The sequence below is a fragment of the Megascapheus bottae genome, chromosome 7 (assembly GCF_031878675.1).
Source record: "Megascapheus bottae isolate mThoBot1 chromosome 7, mThoBot2.hap1, whole genome shotgun sequence".
Classification (NCBI taxonomy): Eukaryota; Metazoa; Chordata; class Mammalia; order Rodentia; family Geomyidae; genus Megascapheus; species Megascapheus bottae.
Window position 1 is genome coordinate 433,858 of NC_143515.1, and position 20,061 is coordinate 453,918.

General features: G+C 36.5%; 1 protein-coding gene across 2 annotated transcripts in view; it reads left to right on the forward strand.

Annotated features, from left to right (window-relative positions):
- Septin10 (septin 10) overlaps nt 1-18,271 on the forward strand; it is a 61,172-nt gene extending 42,901 nt beyond the window's left edge. Inside the window, exons 6-12 of one of the 2 annotated variants that reach the window (XM_090336262.1) lie at nt 1,223-1,384; nt 3,631-3,727; nt 7,299-7,467; nt 11,476-11,608; nt 15,660-15,847; nt 16,338-16,492; nt 17,320-18,271. In XM_090336262.1, the coding sequence (XP_090192388.1) occupies nt 1,223-1,384; nt 3,631-3,727; nt 7,299-7,467; nt 11,476-11,608; nt 15,660-15,847; nt 16,338-16,458 (870 nt within the window). In that variant the 3' untranslated portion in view covers nt 16,459-16,492; nt 17,320-18,271. The remainder of the gene's footprint in view (nt 1-1,222; nt 1,385-3,630; nt 3,728-7,298; nt 7,468-11,475; nt 11,609-15,659; nt 15,848-16,337; nt 16,493-17,319) is intronic. The other variant, XM_090336263.1, reaches the window with a different exon arrangement.
- Nucleotides 18,272-20,061: the final 1,790 nt, after the last annotated feature.

Sequence of the window (20,061 nt, forward strand, 5' to 3'; positions counted from 1 at the left end):
GTTCAATCCAAATATACACACTGAATTAATATGAAATTAAGGAAGACAGAATTAATGGCTAGGAATTGTAACTTAAGTTTTAACTTTTATTCTGAAAACTCCATTGTGGTCTCATTCTTCTTGGCATATATATTTGGTTAACCTTTGGTTTTTGATTAAAGGCAAACAAACCAAAACAATAAAATAAAATCCAGGTTTGTGGAAATGTCAATCTTGTGTGGGTATATTAATTTCTTACAGGACCAGAGTTACAAGTAGTGCACATGACCCCACATCTCTTTTTCTCTAGCAGTGATTGGACTCGAATAATGCTAAGGAATTGTTCCTTTGCATCATAAAGACTTTCTACTGGTATTGGCAGTTTTCTTCCTGGGCCATCTAATGATAAACATACTGCTGAGATAGAGGCAGGGCTTAAATGAGAACCAGAAAAAGAGATGTCACCTGTTTATCTTCCTGAGGGATCAATCACTTCATTATTTGGTACTTAGATTATTAAGAAATAAATTTAAGCAGGTGATTTTGGCTTATTGTTTATGACATTTTACTAATTTTGTATGCAGTGAAATTAATTAGATAGAGAAAATGTGAGATTTCCAAGCCTAAATCCAAATGGATATTAGTTTTACATGTTCTCTACTTTTTAGATATAATGATTATAAAGCCAGCATCTATGGAATGATTGTGCAAAGTGTGTGTGTTTATCTTGATCAGAAATCTGCACACTTTTTCTGTAAAGGGCCAGGTTGAAGTTTTAGTTTTAAGCCCTATGGTTTCTTTTTTTTTTTTTTTTGTGAGTCCTGGGCTTGGGCTCAGGGCTTGAGCACTGTCCTCGGACTTTCTTAAGGCTAGCACTCTACCACTTGAGCCTCAGCACCACTTCTGGCCTTTTGCTATGTATGTGGGGTACCGAGGAATTGAACCCGGGTCTTTGTGCATGCTAGGCAAGCACTCTACCACTAAGCCAACTCCTGGCCCCCAGCCCTATGGTTTCTTATGACGAGTTACTTACCTTATATGTTTAAATGAGAAAGCAATCTCAATGAATTGATGTATTTTTTTCAGCAAATACTTATTTATAAAAGAGGGCAGCAAGCTGCATCACAGTTTCCCAGTCTTTGATATAGGATAAGGAAATTTATTATTGGAGATTGACTATAGTTTTAGGGTAAAAATCAATTAACCTATGATAAGATAGTGATTTCCTTTTTTTTCTTAATAGGTGAACATTATTCCACTGATTGCCAAAGCAGATACAATTTCTAAAACTGAATTACAGAAGTTTAAGGTCAAGCTCATGAGTGAATTGGTGTGCAATGGTGTCCAAATATACCAGTTCCCAACAGATGACGACACTACTGCTAAGATCAATGCTTCAATGAATGTGAGCTCCCCATTGAGCATAAGTCTACTCTGCTGGTAAAATTAACCTAAAATCTGATTAGTGTTGGTGCTGCAATACGCTTTTTTGTCTGAGATTCTGCTTCCTGAGGTTTGAGTTACCAGTAGCCAACTGTAGACTGAAAATGAAAAATACAGAGATAATAATTACTAACTTTAAAATTATATGTCATTTCTGAAAAGCATGACAGTCTTTCATCACGTAGGTATTGCGTCAGCTAACATCATCACAAGAAAGGTGAGTATAGTACACTAAGACTATACAGCCTCTGCAAATGCTTTAAAATCTTTAAGGAGGTCCATCCAAGCTAATATCGATACTTCAAATGTACTTTGAATTTATTGGAACTAAGTTATTTCCTCAAATGACCACATTTCTTAAATGTCTGATTGTGTTTTGAAAAGAGATCATATTCATATACTGTTAAAATAGTCATAGTCCTATTTTAATGTTGTTATTCATTTCTTCTTATGCCTCCTTTCTAACTCAAACTCACAGGCATGCATGAATAGAAAAATGCGTAATATATAAAAGGTATATAATATATACACACCTTTACAGGCATCCAGTGGGAATGTTGGCATGTAACCTGCCTCACCTTGTAAATATTAGGGACTGTTGTGATGTAGTTACACTTGCATTTCCCAAAAAGACTTAAAATAAGGTTAAACATCAAAAATTCCAATAGGAAAATGAAGCACTTTTTAGTTGGACAAAGGATAAGATGAAAAGTTTTCATGTTAGTTTTCTATCCTTTTTGCTTTTACCTAAGTATGATGATACATTTGTGATACTGGAATAGACCCTTTGTGTAAGCATATTTAATAGCCATGGAAAGATGCCTTTCTGTCCTATTTTAAACACGTGTGAAGACTAAACAGCCTCTGAGAATGCTATAAAATCTTTAAGGAGGTCCCTCCAAGCTAGTGTTGACACCTCAAATGTACTTTTAGTTTACTGTATCTAAGTTCTTTCTTCAAACTACCACATTTTTAAATGTCTGATTGTATTTTGAAAATCCACAGACTTAACCACATGTAGGTATTATTAATATCCCTGGTACTTAAATTAGACTAGTACTTAGCTTATGGCTTGTTGTTAGGCTTAATGATATATCCATGATTAAGTGTTTAGCAGTGCATTCAATAACTGGATATTTCGTATCCTAGTTATATTCAAAAACCTAAATTAAATGTTTAAAAATAATATGATATAAACCAAGTGATCTTGATTCCAAAGTATTGAATTTTTTTCTTTTATTTTTTGTAGGTCATGGGGCTTGAACTATGGGCCTGGGCACTGTCCCTGAGCTGTTCTGCTCGAGGCTACTGCCCTATCTATTCCTTGAACCACAGCCCCACTTCCTGTTTTCTAGTGATTAATTGGAGATGAGAGCCTCACATTCTTTAGTGCTTGGGGTTGGCTTTGAACTGCGATCCTCAGATCTCAGCCTCCTGAGTAGCTAGGATTATAGGCCACTGTGCCCCGCTGTCTTTATCTTTATTTCTTGTGTTCTCTAGGAAAAATTTTCCAGAAAGATATAACTAAGAAACCATGTTAATTACTAAATATTTATACTTTTACATTAGACATTTCCCCAATGTCAACAAACTTGAGATAATCTATAGTGAATTATTTTAAATGAGTACTATGCATACCTTAAATGCAGATATGTATTACTTAGGTAATTTCTTCAGTTTTATCTTTGTCTTTCATGATAGAGATAATATTGATGAAAATGACCTCTACCCTAAAATACTTACTTTTGTATTCAACAATATAACATCTTGCAGTAGGAGATGCTCAATAGATACAATTTTCATTGTAGGACCCCAAAAATGACTCTTGTAGATTAGCTAGTAGTTATGTAAAGCCAAGCTTTAAACTTTGAGGCATGGAAGTCCATTTGATTGATCTATTGATTAGCTGATTGACTTTTATTTTTACTAGTCCTGGAGCTTTTAACTCAGACTCTAGGCACTGTCCATGAACTTTCTCAAAGTCGAGCCACTGCACGACTTACAGCTTTTACTGTGAATGTGGTATCAAGGAATTGAACCTAGAGCTTTGTGCATGCTAGGCAAGCACTCTACCCCTAGGCCACATTCCCATCCCCTCCCCCCATTTGATTTTAGTATTAGTTATTTAATGAATTCCTATTATAATTTTTGAGCTAATTATTATACTTATGTGAGAGAATGAAATATATATGTTGGTTCTTTTTCCAGGGATATCTGCCATTTGCGGTTGTAGGAAGTATGGATGAGGTAAAAGTTGGAAATAAGATGGTCAAAGCTCGTCAGTACCCTTGGGGGATTGTCCAAGGTAAGTGAGATATATGATGGCTTTCTTGTTTTGTTGTGTTGTGACTTTTTTTTTGAGGGGGTCTTACTGTGTACTGACATAGAACCTATAGTACTCCTACCTTATTCTCCTGTGTGCTAGGATTGCAAGTGTGTGCTGCCATGGCCAGCTGGTGTGTGTGTGTGTGTGTGTGTGTGTGCGCGCGCGTGCATGCATGAGTGCACATGCACACATGCACATATGCATATCACCCTTGGGGATTGAACTCAGGTCCTGGACGCTGCCTCTGAGCTTTTTACTCAAGGATAGCACTCTACCACTTGAGCCACAGCACCACTTCTTTTTTTTTTTAATTTTAGTTTATTAGAGGTAAGAGTCTCATAGACTTTTTTGCCCAGGCTGGCTTTGAAGCACAATCCTCAGATCTCGGCCTTCTGAGTAGCTAGAATTATACTTGTGAACTACCTGCACCTAGCTTAACTTGTTTAATTTTTAAAAAGGCAAAATATTGAGCTAAAAGCTCTGGAGAAACTAGGAATCCATGGAACATTCCTCAGCATAATAAAAGCTGTGTAGGACAAACCTAGCTAGCATTATACTTAATGGCGAAAAGCTAAAGCCATTTCCCCTAAGTCATGAAAGAGACAAGAATGCCCACTCTCTCTGCTCCTCTTCAATATAGTATTCAAATTCCTAGCCAGAGCAATAAGGCAAGAAGCAAGTATAAAGGGGATCCAAATAGGGAAAGAGGAAGTGAAATTCTCCCTCTTTGCAGATGACATGATTCTGTATTTAAAGAATCCTATAGATTCCACTCCCCAGCTCTTTCAGCTGATTCAAAACTTTAGAAAGGCAGCAGGCTATAAAATTAACCCTCAAAAATCAGCTGCCTTCCTCTATGCCAACAGTGAGAGAAACGAGACAACATCAAGAAAGTAACTCCTTTTGCAATAGCCTCAAAGAAAATAAAGTACCTAGAAATTAACTTAACTAAGAATGTAAAGGACCTTTTTGATGAAAACTTGAAAACCCTGAAAAAGGAAATTAAAACAGAACTGAGGAAATGGAAAAACCTCCCATGCTCCTGGATTGGAAGAATCAACATCATGAAAATGACAATCTTGCCAAGGGCTATCTACAAATTGAACACAATACCCATCAATATCCCAATGTCATTCTTTAAAGAAATAGAAGAGGCAATCCAAAATTTCATATGGAATAATAAGAGCAGAAAAAACAGCGCAGGAGGAATTTCAATACCAAACTTATACTCTATTACAGAGCTACAGTAACCAAAACAGCTTGGTACTAGCACAAGAACAGGCCTGAAAACCAATGGAATAGAACTGAGAACCCAGATATTAAACCACAGACCTATGGCCACCTAATCTTTGATAAGTGAGCAAAAAAAAAAATAGAATGGAAGAAAGACAGCTTCTTCAACAAGTGGTGCTGGCAGAACTGGTTAAGCACCTGCAGAAAACTAAAGTTAGATCCTTCTTTGTCACCCTGCACTAGAATTAACTCCAAATGGATCAAAGACCTGGAGGTAAAAGCTGACACACTGAAAACTTTACAAGAAGGAATAGGAGATACACTTGGTCTCCTTGGCACAGGTTGAAACTTTCTTAATAAGGAATAAGAAACACAACAAATCAGAGAAAGTCTGGTAAGTGGGACTGCATTAAACTGCAGAGCTTTTGTATGGCAAAGGACATAGCTAGCAAATTAACTAGAAAGCCTACAGAGTGGAAGATTTTCACTAACCATACAATGGACAAAGGCCTCATATCTAAAATATATCAACAGCTCAAAAAATTGAATCAACCCAAAACTAATCTCTAAAGTAACAACCATCCCATTAAAAGATGGGCCAAAGACTTAAAGAGAGTCTTCTCTGAAGAAGAAACAAAAATGGCCTATAGACACATGAAAAAATGCTCAACTTCTCTGGTCATAAAAAAAAAATGCAAATCAAAGCAACTCTAAGATTCCACCTCACTCCAGTTAGAATGGCCAGGATAAGGAAAACGAATGATAACAGATGCTGGAGGGGATGTGGCCAGGAGGGATCCCTACTACACTGTTGGTGGGAGTGCAAACTCGTTCAGCCACTATGGAAAGCAGTATGGCAGTTCCTCAAAAGACTAAACATAGAACTCCCCTATGACCCAGCAATTCCACTACTTGGCATTTACCCAACCATCCAGAAACAAGGACATACTAAATCCACTAGCACAACAATGTTCATTGCAGCATTATTCACCATAGCAAAGATATGGAACCAACCCAGATGTCCCTCAGTTGATGAGTGGATCAACAAGATATGGTATTTTTTTTATACACAATGGAATTCTATGCTGCTGTCAGAAAGAACAATATTGCCCCATTTGTTAGGAAATGTCAAGACTTAGAAAAAATCATATTAAGTGAAGTAAGCCAGACTCAAAGGAACATAGGCTCAGTGGTTTCCCTCATTTGTCAGAATCAGTAGAAACCTTGGGCTCTCCTAGCAGAGATTCACAATAGGACAAAATCTAGATAAGTAAGTCTATATAGAATGATGCTAAATGTAAGGACCTCCAGGATATAGAAACAAAAGCCATATAATGAGTGATTGTTGTCCTTAATGTACTATGTGATTTCTCATTTCTTTAGCTGTCCCTTGGTTATCTCATAATATTTCACCTTGTTAGCTGATATATTTTATATATGCTTAATTGGTTATTTGAAATAGGAGAGTGAAGCGGGGAAATCAAGATGAGCGGGGGTAGGAGCGGATGGAAATGGGGACCATGACATGAGAATGGGTATCAATATCTGGTGAATATAATGTAACCCTTCTATTAATTACAATAAAAACATGAAAAAAAGCCAAAACATTGAGGAAACCTAAACTTTTTAAATGCATTTATAGAATAAGAGCTAAGCATGGTGTCCCTTCCAGCTATTTTGGAAATTGAGGCAGCCTTGGTAACAGAATGAATTTGTCTCATATAAGCAAACAAGTAAATGAATGAGTAAATAGATAGGTAAATACATTAAAGACGATTGGTCACCATAGCATTTATTTATTTGTAGTCTTCTGATTACCATAAGGATGATGTAAGTGTCATCAATAATTTTTAGTATTTAATACAGGTTCAAAAATGCTATATTACAGAAAATGGATGTGATTATTGTAGCCTACACAGATAGTCTTCTTAAATATGACTTCATTACTTTGAAAGGAATTAATGTTATATGCTTTTTATAAAGTACTATGTGAAATATCCTCAGTATGATTTTGTAAACTAGTAACAAAATATTAATGAAGTAATGCAAACATGTGGGAACATTATAACAGTTACTTCTTTGCTACTTCTCATTATCCTCTAGCTACTAAATTTAAAGTAAACCCACCACTCTTAATTAACAGTGCCTATAACACATTGTAGAATGTAAGAGTTTCATCCAAGGTTACTTGTATAATATATAGTATCTGTTAGCTGATTAAACATTTTGCTGTCTCTTAATATCTTTTATCTACTTGACTAATGTGTGCCAGAAGTTAAAAGCTAGCATTGGTCTTTTCCGATGTTTTTCTGGCTAGTGGAAAATGAAAACCACTGTGACTTTGTCAAGCTCCGGGAAATGCTCATATGCACAAACATGGAAGATCTGCGGGAGCAAACTCACGCTAGACACTACGAGCTGTATAGGCGTTGCAAACTAGAGGAGATGGGCTTTAATGATTTTGGCCCAGAGAACAAGATCCTCAGGTAAGAAGAAAGAGGAAGTTAGGATTCCTCTTCTTCCGCCTCCTCCTCCTCCTTCCTCTTCCTCTTCCCCTGTCCTCCTCTCCCTGTCTCCCTGGCTCCCCCTCTCCCTCTCCCCCTCTTTCCTTCCCTCCTCCCCCCACCTCCATGTATGCTGGTACTGGAGCTTGAACTTAAGGACTATGTACTATCCTTTAGCTTTTTTGCTCAAAGCTAGCACTTTACCACTTGAGCTCTACTTCCAGATTTTTGGTGTTAATTAGTGGATAATCTCCCCTGGACAGCTTCTAATCATGAATCACCAGCTCCTAGCTAAGTTTTTTTTTTTTGGTTTGGTTTGGTTTGGTTTGTCATAGGACTTGAACTCTGAATCTGAGGGCTGTCCCTGAGCTCTTCAGCTCAAGTCTACCTCCCTACCCCTTGAGCCACAGCACCACTTCCAGTTTTCTGGTGGTTAATTGGAGATAAGAGTCTCATGGACTTTAGTACCAGGGCTGGCTTTGAACCACCATCCTTAGATCTCAGCTTCCTGAGTCACTAGGATTATAGGCATGAGCCATTGGTGCCCAGCTGGATTTTTTTTTTGGGGGGGGACATGGGGTTTGAACTCAGCCTGGACGCTGTCCCTGAGCCCTTCAGCTCAAGCTGCCACCCTACCCTTGAGCCAAGCCCCACTTCCCCTTTTCTAGAGATTAATTGGAGATAAGAGTCTCAGGTCCTTTTGTGCCCGGCTGGCTTTGAACCTTGATCCTCAGATCTCAGCCTCCTGAGTAGCTAGGTTTACAGGCGTGAGCCACTGGGCTCAGCTTGGCTAAGTTTTTAATGATTATAAATTTATGTAATTCTGCATCTTTAGAGGTTAGTGAGGCTGTTTGTTTGTTTTTAGTGCCCAAACTGTAGCTTGAACTCAGGGCCAGAATCCTCACCATTAGCTTTTGTTCTCAAGGTTGGCACTCTTCCCCTTGAGCCACATCTTTACTTCTGGCTTTTTGGTGGGCTAATTAGAGATAAAAGACTTGGGGCCAGGAGTTTGGCCTAATGGTAGAGTGCTTGCCTAGCATGCATGAAGACCCAGTTTCGATTCCTTGGTACCACATACATAGAAAAAAAGCCACAAGTGGTGTTGAGGCTCAAGTGGTAGAGCTCTAGCCTTGAGAAAGTCCAGTGACAGTGCTCAGGCCCTGATCTCAAACCCAGGACTGGCAAAAAAAAAAAAAAAGTCTTAGAGACTTTTCTGTGTAGACTGGCTTCTCGGCCTCCTTACTAGCTAGGATTACAGATGTGAGCCACAGCTTATTTTGAAGATTATAACTCTTTTATGTATCCAGAGTAACATGAATGTGATTTTGGAAATCTCCATCGATGAGGTAGACATCTGACAAAAAAATAATGTACTTCTCCAATCCCTTTATATCTGTTGCTTCTGACTCAAAAGCAGTTGAGTAGAGAGAGAAAGAAGCCATCATTTCAATATATGCTGTCATCAGTAACTGAAGCAAAACCCTCATTATTTGATTTTATCTTTATTTTTATGTAAAACAAATGAAAGTACATGTAACTTTAACCACCCACCAATCATTTCTCATGAGTGATATTAATGAGCTAAAACATTATCAGTAGGAATTTAGCCCTGAAACAAGTTTTAGAGGAGTAAAACTTAACCAAGCATTTTGTTGGGAAGAATGAACGCACTTGTAGGGAGTCTGAGATCAGATTATTATTATAATCTGATTATTTATTATATTACAACATAGTCTTGAGAATTTTAGAATTCACAAAGCAAAGCATCTTGCTTTGTGAGTCATTAGAGCATTCAGTGTTTCTTCTGTAAATTTTTACATGGTGCTATATTATTGACATTTTTTAAAGACCTGTTCACATGAAATCTTAATCCTTTGTGTACTAAAGCAAATTTGATTTAATGTAGCATTCTAGAACATTCAGTGTTACTGTAAATTTCTTTGGTAGTTTTATATAGGGATATATCACTGATTTTTTTTTTTTTGCCAGTCTTGGGCTTGGGCTCAGGGCATGAGTACTCTCCTTGGGCTTTCTCAAGGCTAGAGCTCTACCACTTGAGCCATAGCACCACTTCTGGCTTTTTTCTATGTATGTGGTACTAAGGAATCAAACCCAAGTCTTTGTGCATGCTAGGCAAGCACTCTACCACTAGGCCAAATTCCTACCCATATCACTGATTTTTTAAAGACATGTTTATAGAAAATCTGAATCTATTCATGTAATCAGTTTGACCATATTTTATGTAGCATTCTGAAGCATTTTTTGCTAGGTGGAAAGCATGGCATACTTAGGATAAGCAGCCTTTTGAGTCCGGAGAGTAAAACTTCCGTTTACATTTTACTTTTGCACTTCAGTCATTTTCTTGGCTATTAGCACATACCCAGAGTATGCACACCAGGAATGAGCAAGAGAATGTCCCATCAGTGCTTCAATCACAGGTGACTCTCACAGAATTTACAGGCTGATACAAGGGACTGAAATGGAACTGGAGATTACATGGTAAATTACACTGGACCAAATGGGAGTGACAAAAAGCCCAAGGTAGAGAGAGGGATCAAAATTTAAGAAGGAAAGTTAGTAGACTTTCTTCCAGCAGTGCATGTGTTGAGCTATAATAATTGGGAAGAACAGAACAAAGCCTATGGAAAAGCCTGAAGGCAGAGAAGGAATGGCATGTTTAAGATTCTGGAAGAGCAGGGTTGGGGCAGTATAAGCTTGATTGAGCAGGTAGGTGTGAGTCACAGCCCAGAAGCCTTAGTGAGGACTAAAGACTGTCCTAAAGGAAGGCAGTCTTAGGAGAGATACCATATTTATGTTTTTTAATCACTATATTATGAAGAAGGCATTGAAATAGTGTGCAGAGATGCTTAGGTGAGAGTATGTAGAATATTTCTTGGACCAAAGTCACAAAATTAAAAATAAAGAGAAGTGGACATACTCGAGACATAACTAAAATGTTCAGTTGAAATTTAGTGATTTCTTAGATATAAGAAGGAAAAAAGCAGGAGAATTTAGAAGGTGCTATAAGACAGTTTTTCTCCCAGATTTATGGTTGCTTTGGTAGGTAGATGATTATTCCCTTCAAGACCTATATCTGATTAAAGCTCTAGCTGTTTGGTTCAGAGGCACAATGGAGCTTGTGTGCTCCGTTTGGGACCTCTTGACTTTTCCTGGCCTTTACAACATCCAAGTGACAGTGTCAGATAAATATCTTTGATGCATCTTCAAGTGCTTATCTAGTGCTCAGTGGTGAAAGTCTGGATCAAAGAATACACTTAAGAGTCATAAGTATTTTGATCATTAATTGAAAATACAAACCAGAACAAGAGTGCTTAAAGGGAGAAGCCCATCTGCAAAGAAAGGTGCCTCAGCAACAGCGTTATTTATCAATTAAATTTTTCAGCCAAATGAGCAGGTAAGAGATGGAGATGTGGATGGAAGAAGAAGAAAACCAGTATGTGTTAGAAACCAAATGAAGACTATGTCAAGAAAGCAGTTGAGGGTCAGCTTTATGTTATACATATGCAGAAATTATGATTTATAACTTATTAAATGAAATGAGCCATTGTTAGAAGGACAGAAGTTAAAGAGTCAAAAGGAAAGATGAACAGAGTAGACATTAGTTTGAATCTACCTCTGGAGTAGAGTGAATGAACTGTGAAATCCTTGCTAGCCCATGTCATTAATAATTCATAAACCCAGAAGTGTCCAATAGGCTGAACCTAGGTCATGTTTTCATTTCTTATTTAGAACTGGACCTGAACTTGAGTGATTGTCTTGTCAGACTATATCTCAGTTGTTCGAGGTAATCAAGAACATAGTTCCTATGAGGAGATAGATGGGTCGTAGTGGGTCTGTTTCAGGTTGATGTTTGTTAGAAGATAATGGGATGTGGTTCTGTTTATCTGAGGCTAAAAAAAGATGGATAAGATTTTACGGATTTGTTGCATCATCTTGTTTTACATTAAACTAACACAAATAATTTTTTAGTCTTCAGGAGACATATGAAGCTAAAAGACACGAATTCAGTGGTGAACGCCAGAGGAAGGAAGAAGAGATGAAGCAGACATTTGTACAACGAGTAAAGGAGAAGGAGGCTATATTGAAAGAAGCAGAGAGAGAGGCAAGTATGGTGGTTTGATGTGACTTGCATTTCTTAGATGCCCTATCTAATGTATTTGAATATAGTTGAGACATGAAGTGTCATTTTAAAAACAGCTATTTTCAAATCATTTAAATATAATTAAAGTCTTGCAATAGAAGTTCTTCCAATAGAAATGATTTACAATAGACTTTTAGGAAAGAAGTTACTAAAAAGTAACATTACAGATATATACATTTAGTATGGTGGCTCATGCCCGTAATCCTAACTACTCAGGAGGCTGAGATCTCAGGATTGTGGTTCAAAGTCAGCTTGGGCACTAAAGTCCGTGAGTTTATTTATTATCTCCAGTTAACAACTAGAAAAACTAGAAGTGGCACTGTGGCTCCAGGGGTAGGCTGGTAGCCTTGAGCCAGATCAGGGACAATGTCCAGGCCCAGAGTTCAAGCCCCACAAAAGGAAAAAAAGGAAAAAAAGAAAAAGATATACATTTAGATGTGCCCTAATAAAAGTTTGTTTTTAATAAAAGTTAGTTTTAGAATTGTTGAGATAGTTGTTTGCATTAAATAGGCAAATAGGCAACTGTAAAGGCTGTGAAATAGCTTTCTTCTTTTTTTTGCCAGTCCTGGGCTTGAGCTCAGGGCCTGAGCACTGTCCTTGGACTTTCTCAAGGCTAGAACTATACCACTTGAGCCTCAGCACCACTTCCGGCTTTTTGCTATGCATGTGGTACTGAGGAATCAAACCCTGGTTTTCATGCATGTTAGGCAAGCACTCTACCACTAGGCCAAACTCCCGGCCCCCAAATAGCTTTGTTCTGGATACAGCTAGTCTGGATGACTTTGAGAATAGGCCTGAAACACGAAAACAATATTAGTGAACTTTCTATTTCTTTTGCTCCTCATTCTTCAAGTACTGATTTTGTTTTTATTCCACTTAAGTTTTCCTAATGGCCTGTAAATCTAACCCAAAAGTGACAGTTAAGGAAATGGCTATATTCAGGTTGAGAGTTAGACTACTTATAGTACTTACAGTACATATTAAATGAACATTATAGGAAGTGGTTTTGCAAAAGTAGTAATAGTAGTCATTTGTATGATTTAAATACAATTTGAGTTATGATATTTTATTTTGAAAAGTTTAGACAACAAAAAATACAGTAAATCTTACTACACCTAAGGAAATTAATATGGATGCCATTTTCTCAACAATATTTAAAAATATTTTCCACAAAAGCTTTCTTGTTTTTGAAATTTTAGTTATCCTCATTAATGATATATGAAATTCTCTTACTATACTCTTTCAGCATATTTTACTGTGCATACCAATATGTAACTTCAATATAAATAATTAAAGAAACTGTCTCTGTTTACATCAGTCTTTTCCTAGAGGCTCCTTTCCAGAGTTTGAGTCGTGAGTTCTCTTCTCCCATATTATAGAAGTGCACATATGCTCAGAGACCTGGGACTCCTTATGTCACTAACTTGATTTTGTTCTTTGTTCTCCCAACCTCCAAGCTAAAGCTTAAATCTATAGCTTCTTCTATAGCCATCTACCATTGAGCTATATAAACCAAACCCTGTCTACAGATCTGAATCACCATGAGGGCAGCCTTACTCTAAGCAAACATACTTGTCATTAACTTTTTTTTTTTTAGAAAATGGGAACCACTTAAATAAACAAATACTAAGGAGCTAATGCTTCTCTGAAAACAACCTTTCTTATCATCTTTTTCAACCTTATAATCCTCATAATCTCCCACTTCCACAGAATGATCTACTTTATGTTTAGAACCTGTTTCATCTGGTGAATATAATGTAACCCCCTTCTATTAATTACAATAAAAATATATGGAAAAAAAGAACCTATTTCATCATTTGTAGTGGATTATACGTATCTTTGATTTCTATCTTCATTCTCTGCTTTTAAATGAAATCTTAATTATTATGTAACATTCTTTTTAGAACTCAGATCTTAAATGAATGCAAATATTTTCTTATATTTTGTAGGCTTTCTTTTTAGCTTAGTGACTAAATCCTTTGCAGTACACAAGCTAGAAAGCTTGATCCAATCTCAATGGTCAGTACTCTGTAATCTGTTTAATTGAGCAACTAGAGTTCTATTTGGAATTTTTCTGGCTATGTCAATAAGTTCCAGTATTTCTCCTACTCTTTCCTGTAGTAGTTCCAATGTTTCAGTTTTTACATTAACATCTTCCATACACTTTTTAGTCTTTTTCCTATAGAGATCCATTTTTTCTCAGCACTATTTGTTGAAGACACTACTTTAAAAAAAAAAAAAAACTCTCTCTCTCTCTCGATGTGTGTGTGTGTGTATGTATGTGTGTGATGTCTAATAAGTGCTCCTTAAACAAAGTTGGGTGTCCTGATATTTTGTGCATAGATGTTAAGAATTGTTAATTACATCTTGATAGAGAGTTTCCTTGTTTATATAAAGTGACATTCTTCGTCTCTTCTAATTTCAATTTGAAATGCACTTTATTGGATAGAATATAACTACTCCTGCCAGCTTTTGGATCTGTTTGCTTAGAAGACTTTTTAACCAATCTTTTACCCTAAACCTCTGGTGGGTTTTTTTTTCTGCTATTTTTTTTGTAGTTTGTTTGCTTTTTGTTCTGCTACTTAGATTTGAACCCAGGGCCTGGGCATTGTCCTGTAGCTTTTTTGCACACGGCTAGTGCTTTACCACTTGAACCACAGTTCCACTTCTAGCTTTTTTGGCAGTTAATTGGAGGTAGGAGTCTTACAGACTTTTCTGCTTGGGCTGGCTTCAAACCTCAGTCCTCAGATTTCAGTTCCTGAGTAGCTAGGATTATAGGCATGAGCCACCAGTGCCTGAGTTACTACTATTGTTTTTGTCAAATACAGGTATTGTGTCTTTTGATGTAATTTAGCATTCTGTCTTTTGATTAGAGAATTGAGTCCGTTGGTATTAAATGTTAAAATTGTGTTGTGAGGGTAGTTCTCAGGTGACTGAACTTCAGCTTCTATAGTAGATCATATATATATATAATATATATATGTATACTATATATATATATCAGCATATTGTGGTCTCCCACATCTTTTTTTTCTTACTTTATCTCAATTAGATTCTTGGGCTTCTTTAACCCATTATTAGTTTTACCACAGGGAATATTTCATAAATAATACTTTATCCAAACTTACAATTTAGTTTAAATTTCACAAAGTTGTTGACTGACTATACAAAAAATCAACTATGGTTTTAGTTTTTTAACATAAATACTGATGTTTTCTGGTAGAGTTTATATTATTATTTTTCTTTCCTCAGGCTTGAGCCTGTTTTTGTTTTTTTTTGCTCAAGTCTAACACTCTACTACTTGAGCCAACTTCTGGCTTTTTCTGTGTATGTGGTAATAAGGAATTGAACCCAGGGCTTTATGCATGCCAGGCAAGCACTCTATCACTAGGCCAGACTCCTCACCCATGTAATCTTTATTTGAAAAAGAAAGTTTTTTTTTCCCCTCTTGTTAATAATTTTCTTCTATACTTCTGTGTCCCTTATTTTTATTGAGCACGAACTTGGGAAACTAGTAAAGAGGTTTTGTAGATAAAATATAAACAAGAAAATAAAAAATCCTATAAGAATTATGCCAGTGTCTCACGCCTATAATCCTAGCTACTCAGGAGGTTGAGATCTAAGGATCAAGGTTCAGAGCCAGCCTGGGCACAAAAGGACCTGAGACTTCTATCTCCAATTCACCTTTAGAAAATGGGAAGTTGGACTTCCCACTCAAGGGTAGGGCGGTAGCCTTGAGCTGAAGAGCTCATGGACAGCACCCCAGGCTGAGTTCAAGCCCCATGACCCACCAAAAAAAAAACAAAAGAATTTGTTTTGTTCATGAGGCTGTGGTTTTGTGTGAGAACTCATTTATAATGAAATCCATCCATCATGGTAATTCCATATTACTTGCTTTTACTTGAGCATAAAAGATAAAGTCTGGTGGGAGTGTGTTGCCAAAGCCAGAGCTCGTTTCTGTGTCTATACTGCCACCCTGTGTCAGTCATGGGGAACTGCACTTGTTTCACAGCTGCAGGCAAAATTCGAGCACCTTAAGAGATCACACCAAGAAGAAAGAATGAGACTGGAAGAAAAAAGAAGAATTTTGGAAGAAGAAACAATTGCTTTCTCTAAAAAGAAAGCTACCTCTGAGATATTCCAAAACCAGTCCTTTATGACATCAGCTACCTCAATGAGAAAAGAGAAGGATCGCAAGAAGTAAGAGTCACAGCAACCATTTTATTTATTTATTTTTTTTTGGCTGTCACCTAACTTCCTGTGTCCTTGCCCTGTTTGACCTTCCTCATTCTGTTTCCTTGCTTCCTTACTCCTGAGACTAACATGGCAGCTCCTTGGGAGAACAGCCTTATCCCACTCTGTCACTGCAGTCTTCTCAGCAGATAAACAACATCTGGCACATGCTAAGTGCTTAGTATTTACCAACCTGAGTGAATGAGTACTATGAAAATAAATCACAGTGTTAAAAAGTCAGTTGACTGTTCCTGCTACATAGCCCAGCATGGCTCAAGTTCACAGCTAATGACTAATGACCTACCTGAGTTATTCTCTATTGTGGCGGTAGGAGATAAGCACTTTGTTGGTTAATCTTGGACATAATATACGATAAACAAACCCCTAATTCTTAGGCTCATTTCTAAAAAAACAATTCTACTGATCATTGATTTGTGAGAATTTTTATTTTAATAAGGGAACCAGGCTATCGATTGGAACTCCTGTGCTTTGATGTCAGAGCTTGTGAAACCAATGATGGACGTTATGATGCAGATGAAAGTAGAGAGGGCTACAGTACAAGGGGGCAGCATGAGTAGCAATTGGATGATAATCTCAAGCTTGTAGGTTTTGGTATGTGTTAAAAATCAAAGGTATCAAAGTTCTAGAAAATACGTTTCTTTCTTTTTTATATTTTCTGTCTGTATTCTATGCTCCTCATTTTCTTTCACTTCAAATGCCCTTTATCTGTTTACCTATTTGACTGGAGCAAAACTCACCACAACTTGTTCTACATTTGGGGTCCTTTCCTACTTTCCTGTTTCATGTACCTGCCTCTGCCTTAATTATTATATCCTCCTGTATTCTACACAGAAAAAGCCTTCTACTTTAGTTTTCTCAGGGCCCATATTCTATGTAATTATTCGTTGAAAGAATGAATGTTAGTATATAACAGTAATATTCTATGTAAACATTGGATTTCAAAAAACAATCTATAAATATCATTTAGTACTGCTTTCCAACATGCTTAGAATTGTGCTTGCTAAAGGATCTTTTAACCTTCTCACCCCTTTATCTTAACCCAGTGTTATTAAAATTACACTTCCCAGGTTTTCCCATATATTGAAGAAAATCTACCTTGTAAAAATTGTCTTCATACTCTCTTGAGGGCTATGCTTTCCTTACAAATTAAAAGCCAAGTGTAAGCTCACAGTTCATCCTCAGTCCTAGGGGTAGAAGGGCCTGTGTCAAAAGCTTAAATGTCATAATAAATGGGAGCTGGTTCACACACACACACACACACACACACACACACACACACACACACAAGATAATTATTTGGTAGGTCCTTTTGTGTTTCCTTTCCTTTCTCAAAGCTCATAACTATTATATAGTAGAAGTATATTTGCTTTTTAATACAAATGTGTAACTAATCAAGAGGTCTTTCTGTGTTTTTCCAGCTCCAATTACATGTAACATAGGAGTTCCAGAGCGAAGAAGTCATCACAAGCGAAAGTTATTAAAAAGTTATAAGTATGTGTTGATTTTCTTGCTGTTTTTATTTGCTTTATAACAAACCTCTGTTTGGCAACTCGGCACAGTTATTACTTTTATGGAAAAGTATTTTAGAAGTATAAGGTCAATACATAAGCCAGAGTACATTTTCTTACATATTCACTGTTGTTTGAAATCTCTTGAGTTGTTGTATATGTAACTTGTGCTGCTGCCAAGTTCTTGTCCCTTTGCCATTCTTTATATCAAAAGGGCAAAGGCCCTGTGCCATTGAAAATGCACATCTCCTTCATACTGTGGGTATATGATTGTATTTCTATTCCAGGCTCATCCTCTCTTTTGTGTATATCCCAAACAAAAAAATTGAGGAAAAGTTTTGGAACATATTATAGAGCTAAAACTTCTAACCTCTCAAGTATTATAGAACTTTTAAATTTGTGATGCAGTTACTGAGTTGGATATCTTGAGCTTTTCTGACAAATGATATAACGTGATGGCTTTTTAGGCCTTCTTGTGTTTGATATAGTGCTATGATGAAACACGACATGCTTAGGAGTTAAAACATACAGGTATTTAAACCCTCTTATCTACTGTTAAAGTATCTTCAAATCTGGTTTTATTCCATTATTTTTATTATTATATCTTATATACTTGTTCTCTTTCTGAGGGAAAATAGTAAAGTTGAAGCATCTTTATTAAAATATTTTTAAAGAATATAACTGAATACCTGAATATTAAATATATAAAAATGTGATGTCATATTTCAAGGGATATTTGCGTTCAGTGCCTTAATCACCTGAGAATGTTTTAATGGTTCCTAACTCTTTTCAATGTCAGAAGTATATAGATTTTCATTTTTGTACTTAAATGTTCTAAATAAAACTGACACATTTGACAAAATTTATTTATTTATTTATTTATTTATTAAGTCATGTTTAAATTACTTTAACTTTTCTTTTTTCTCCTCTTCTTTTCCTCCTCTTCTTTCTCTTTATCTTTTTTTCTTTTTCTTTACAGTACGGGGATTTAAATTCAAGGTTTACTGCTTGCTAAACAGATGCTCTACCAATTGAACACCTCAGCCTTTGGGCCTGTCTATTCTGTAGTCCTCCTATTTGTACTTTCCTTGTTCCTAGGCTGACAAATATGCATAAGTGTACCCAGCCGTTCATTAAGAAGGAGTCTTGCAAATTTTTATGCCCTTAGCTTCCTTGATCCAAGATTCCCTGATCTCCACCTCTTTTTTTTTTTAATTCCTTTTTTTTTTAATTGTTGGGGAAATGTATAGAGGGGTTACAGTTACATTCATCAGGTAGTAGGTATGTTACTTCTCATACATTGATACCCCTTCTCATGTTTTTGTCCCCATTTTCCTCTCTCCATCCCCTCCCAATCATTTTGTTTCCCCCCTTCCCTTCCCTATTTCAAATAAACAAATAGATCTATATGCCACCTCTTAAATAGCTAGGATTGCAGGCTTGAGCCACTCCACATGGTTACCTTTTATGTTTTGACACATTACTTAAACATTTTTATGGAGCACAATGAAATATTTCAGTACTTGTTTACAGAATGAGAAGATCTCATCAGAGTGATGGCGTTTATTGTTTTCATGTTGTAATTTTTCTGTCATCTCTGATATTTAAAAAGATGTACGTAAGTATTGTCAACCACAATTGTCCTACCGTGCTATAAATACTAGAAATTATTTTTCCTATTCAGCTGCGTACTGGTATCCTTTCCTCTCTACTGAACCTTCTGTTCTTCACTTTGAGTCTCCACAGATGTGTAAGAACATGTTGTATTTGTCTTTCTGTGCCCAGCTTTGTTCAGCATAATGTCCTCCAGTGCCACTCCTATTAATGCAAATTCAACATTCCAGTGTGTATTTCATTTATGGTAGTTCTGTTTCTAGTATTTTTTTTGAGAAAATTGTTTTCATAATGACTATCTTAATTTACATTTCCACAAATAGTAGTGTGAGTTCCTTTGTTCCTACATTCTCACCAGCATTTATTATTTTATTTTGATAATCACCTTTCTAACTAGAACAAGGTACAATATTATACTGTGCTTCTAAATTATATTTCTTCATTGATTAGGAATTTTGATAATTTTACATGGGCTTATTAATGATTTATATTCCTTCTTTGGACAGCAATAATTTATATTCCTAGTTTTCAAGGTCCTAGGCCTTGAACTCTGGGTTTGGATGCTTCCTTTGAGAAATGTTTATTCAGATTCTTTGCTCATTTTTATTTTATTTATTTGTTTTTTGTTTGCCAGTCCTGGGCTTAAGCTCAGGGCCTGAGCACTGTCCTTGGACTTTCTCAAGGTTAGAGCTCTACCACTTGAACCTCAGCACCACTTCCAGCTTTTTTCTATGTATGTGGTACTGAGGAGTCTTCATACACGCCAGGCAAACACTCTACCAGTAGGCCAAACTCCAGCCCCTCCTTGCTCATTTTTAAACTGTATTGTTTTGCTTGCATTGCTTCTGGTTGTACTTTGGTTATCTCACATGTGCTTTTGGAGTCATAGTCATGAAAATGTTTGCTAAGACACTACACTGAAGTGATTCTATTTTTTTCTCCTAGTGTTTTTATAACTTCAAGTTCAGTATTTTTCTTAGGTTGACTTTTATGTAGATGGTGAATCATAGGGAAATAGATTCTTTCTTCTTCATGTGG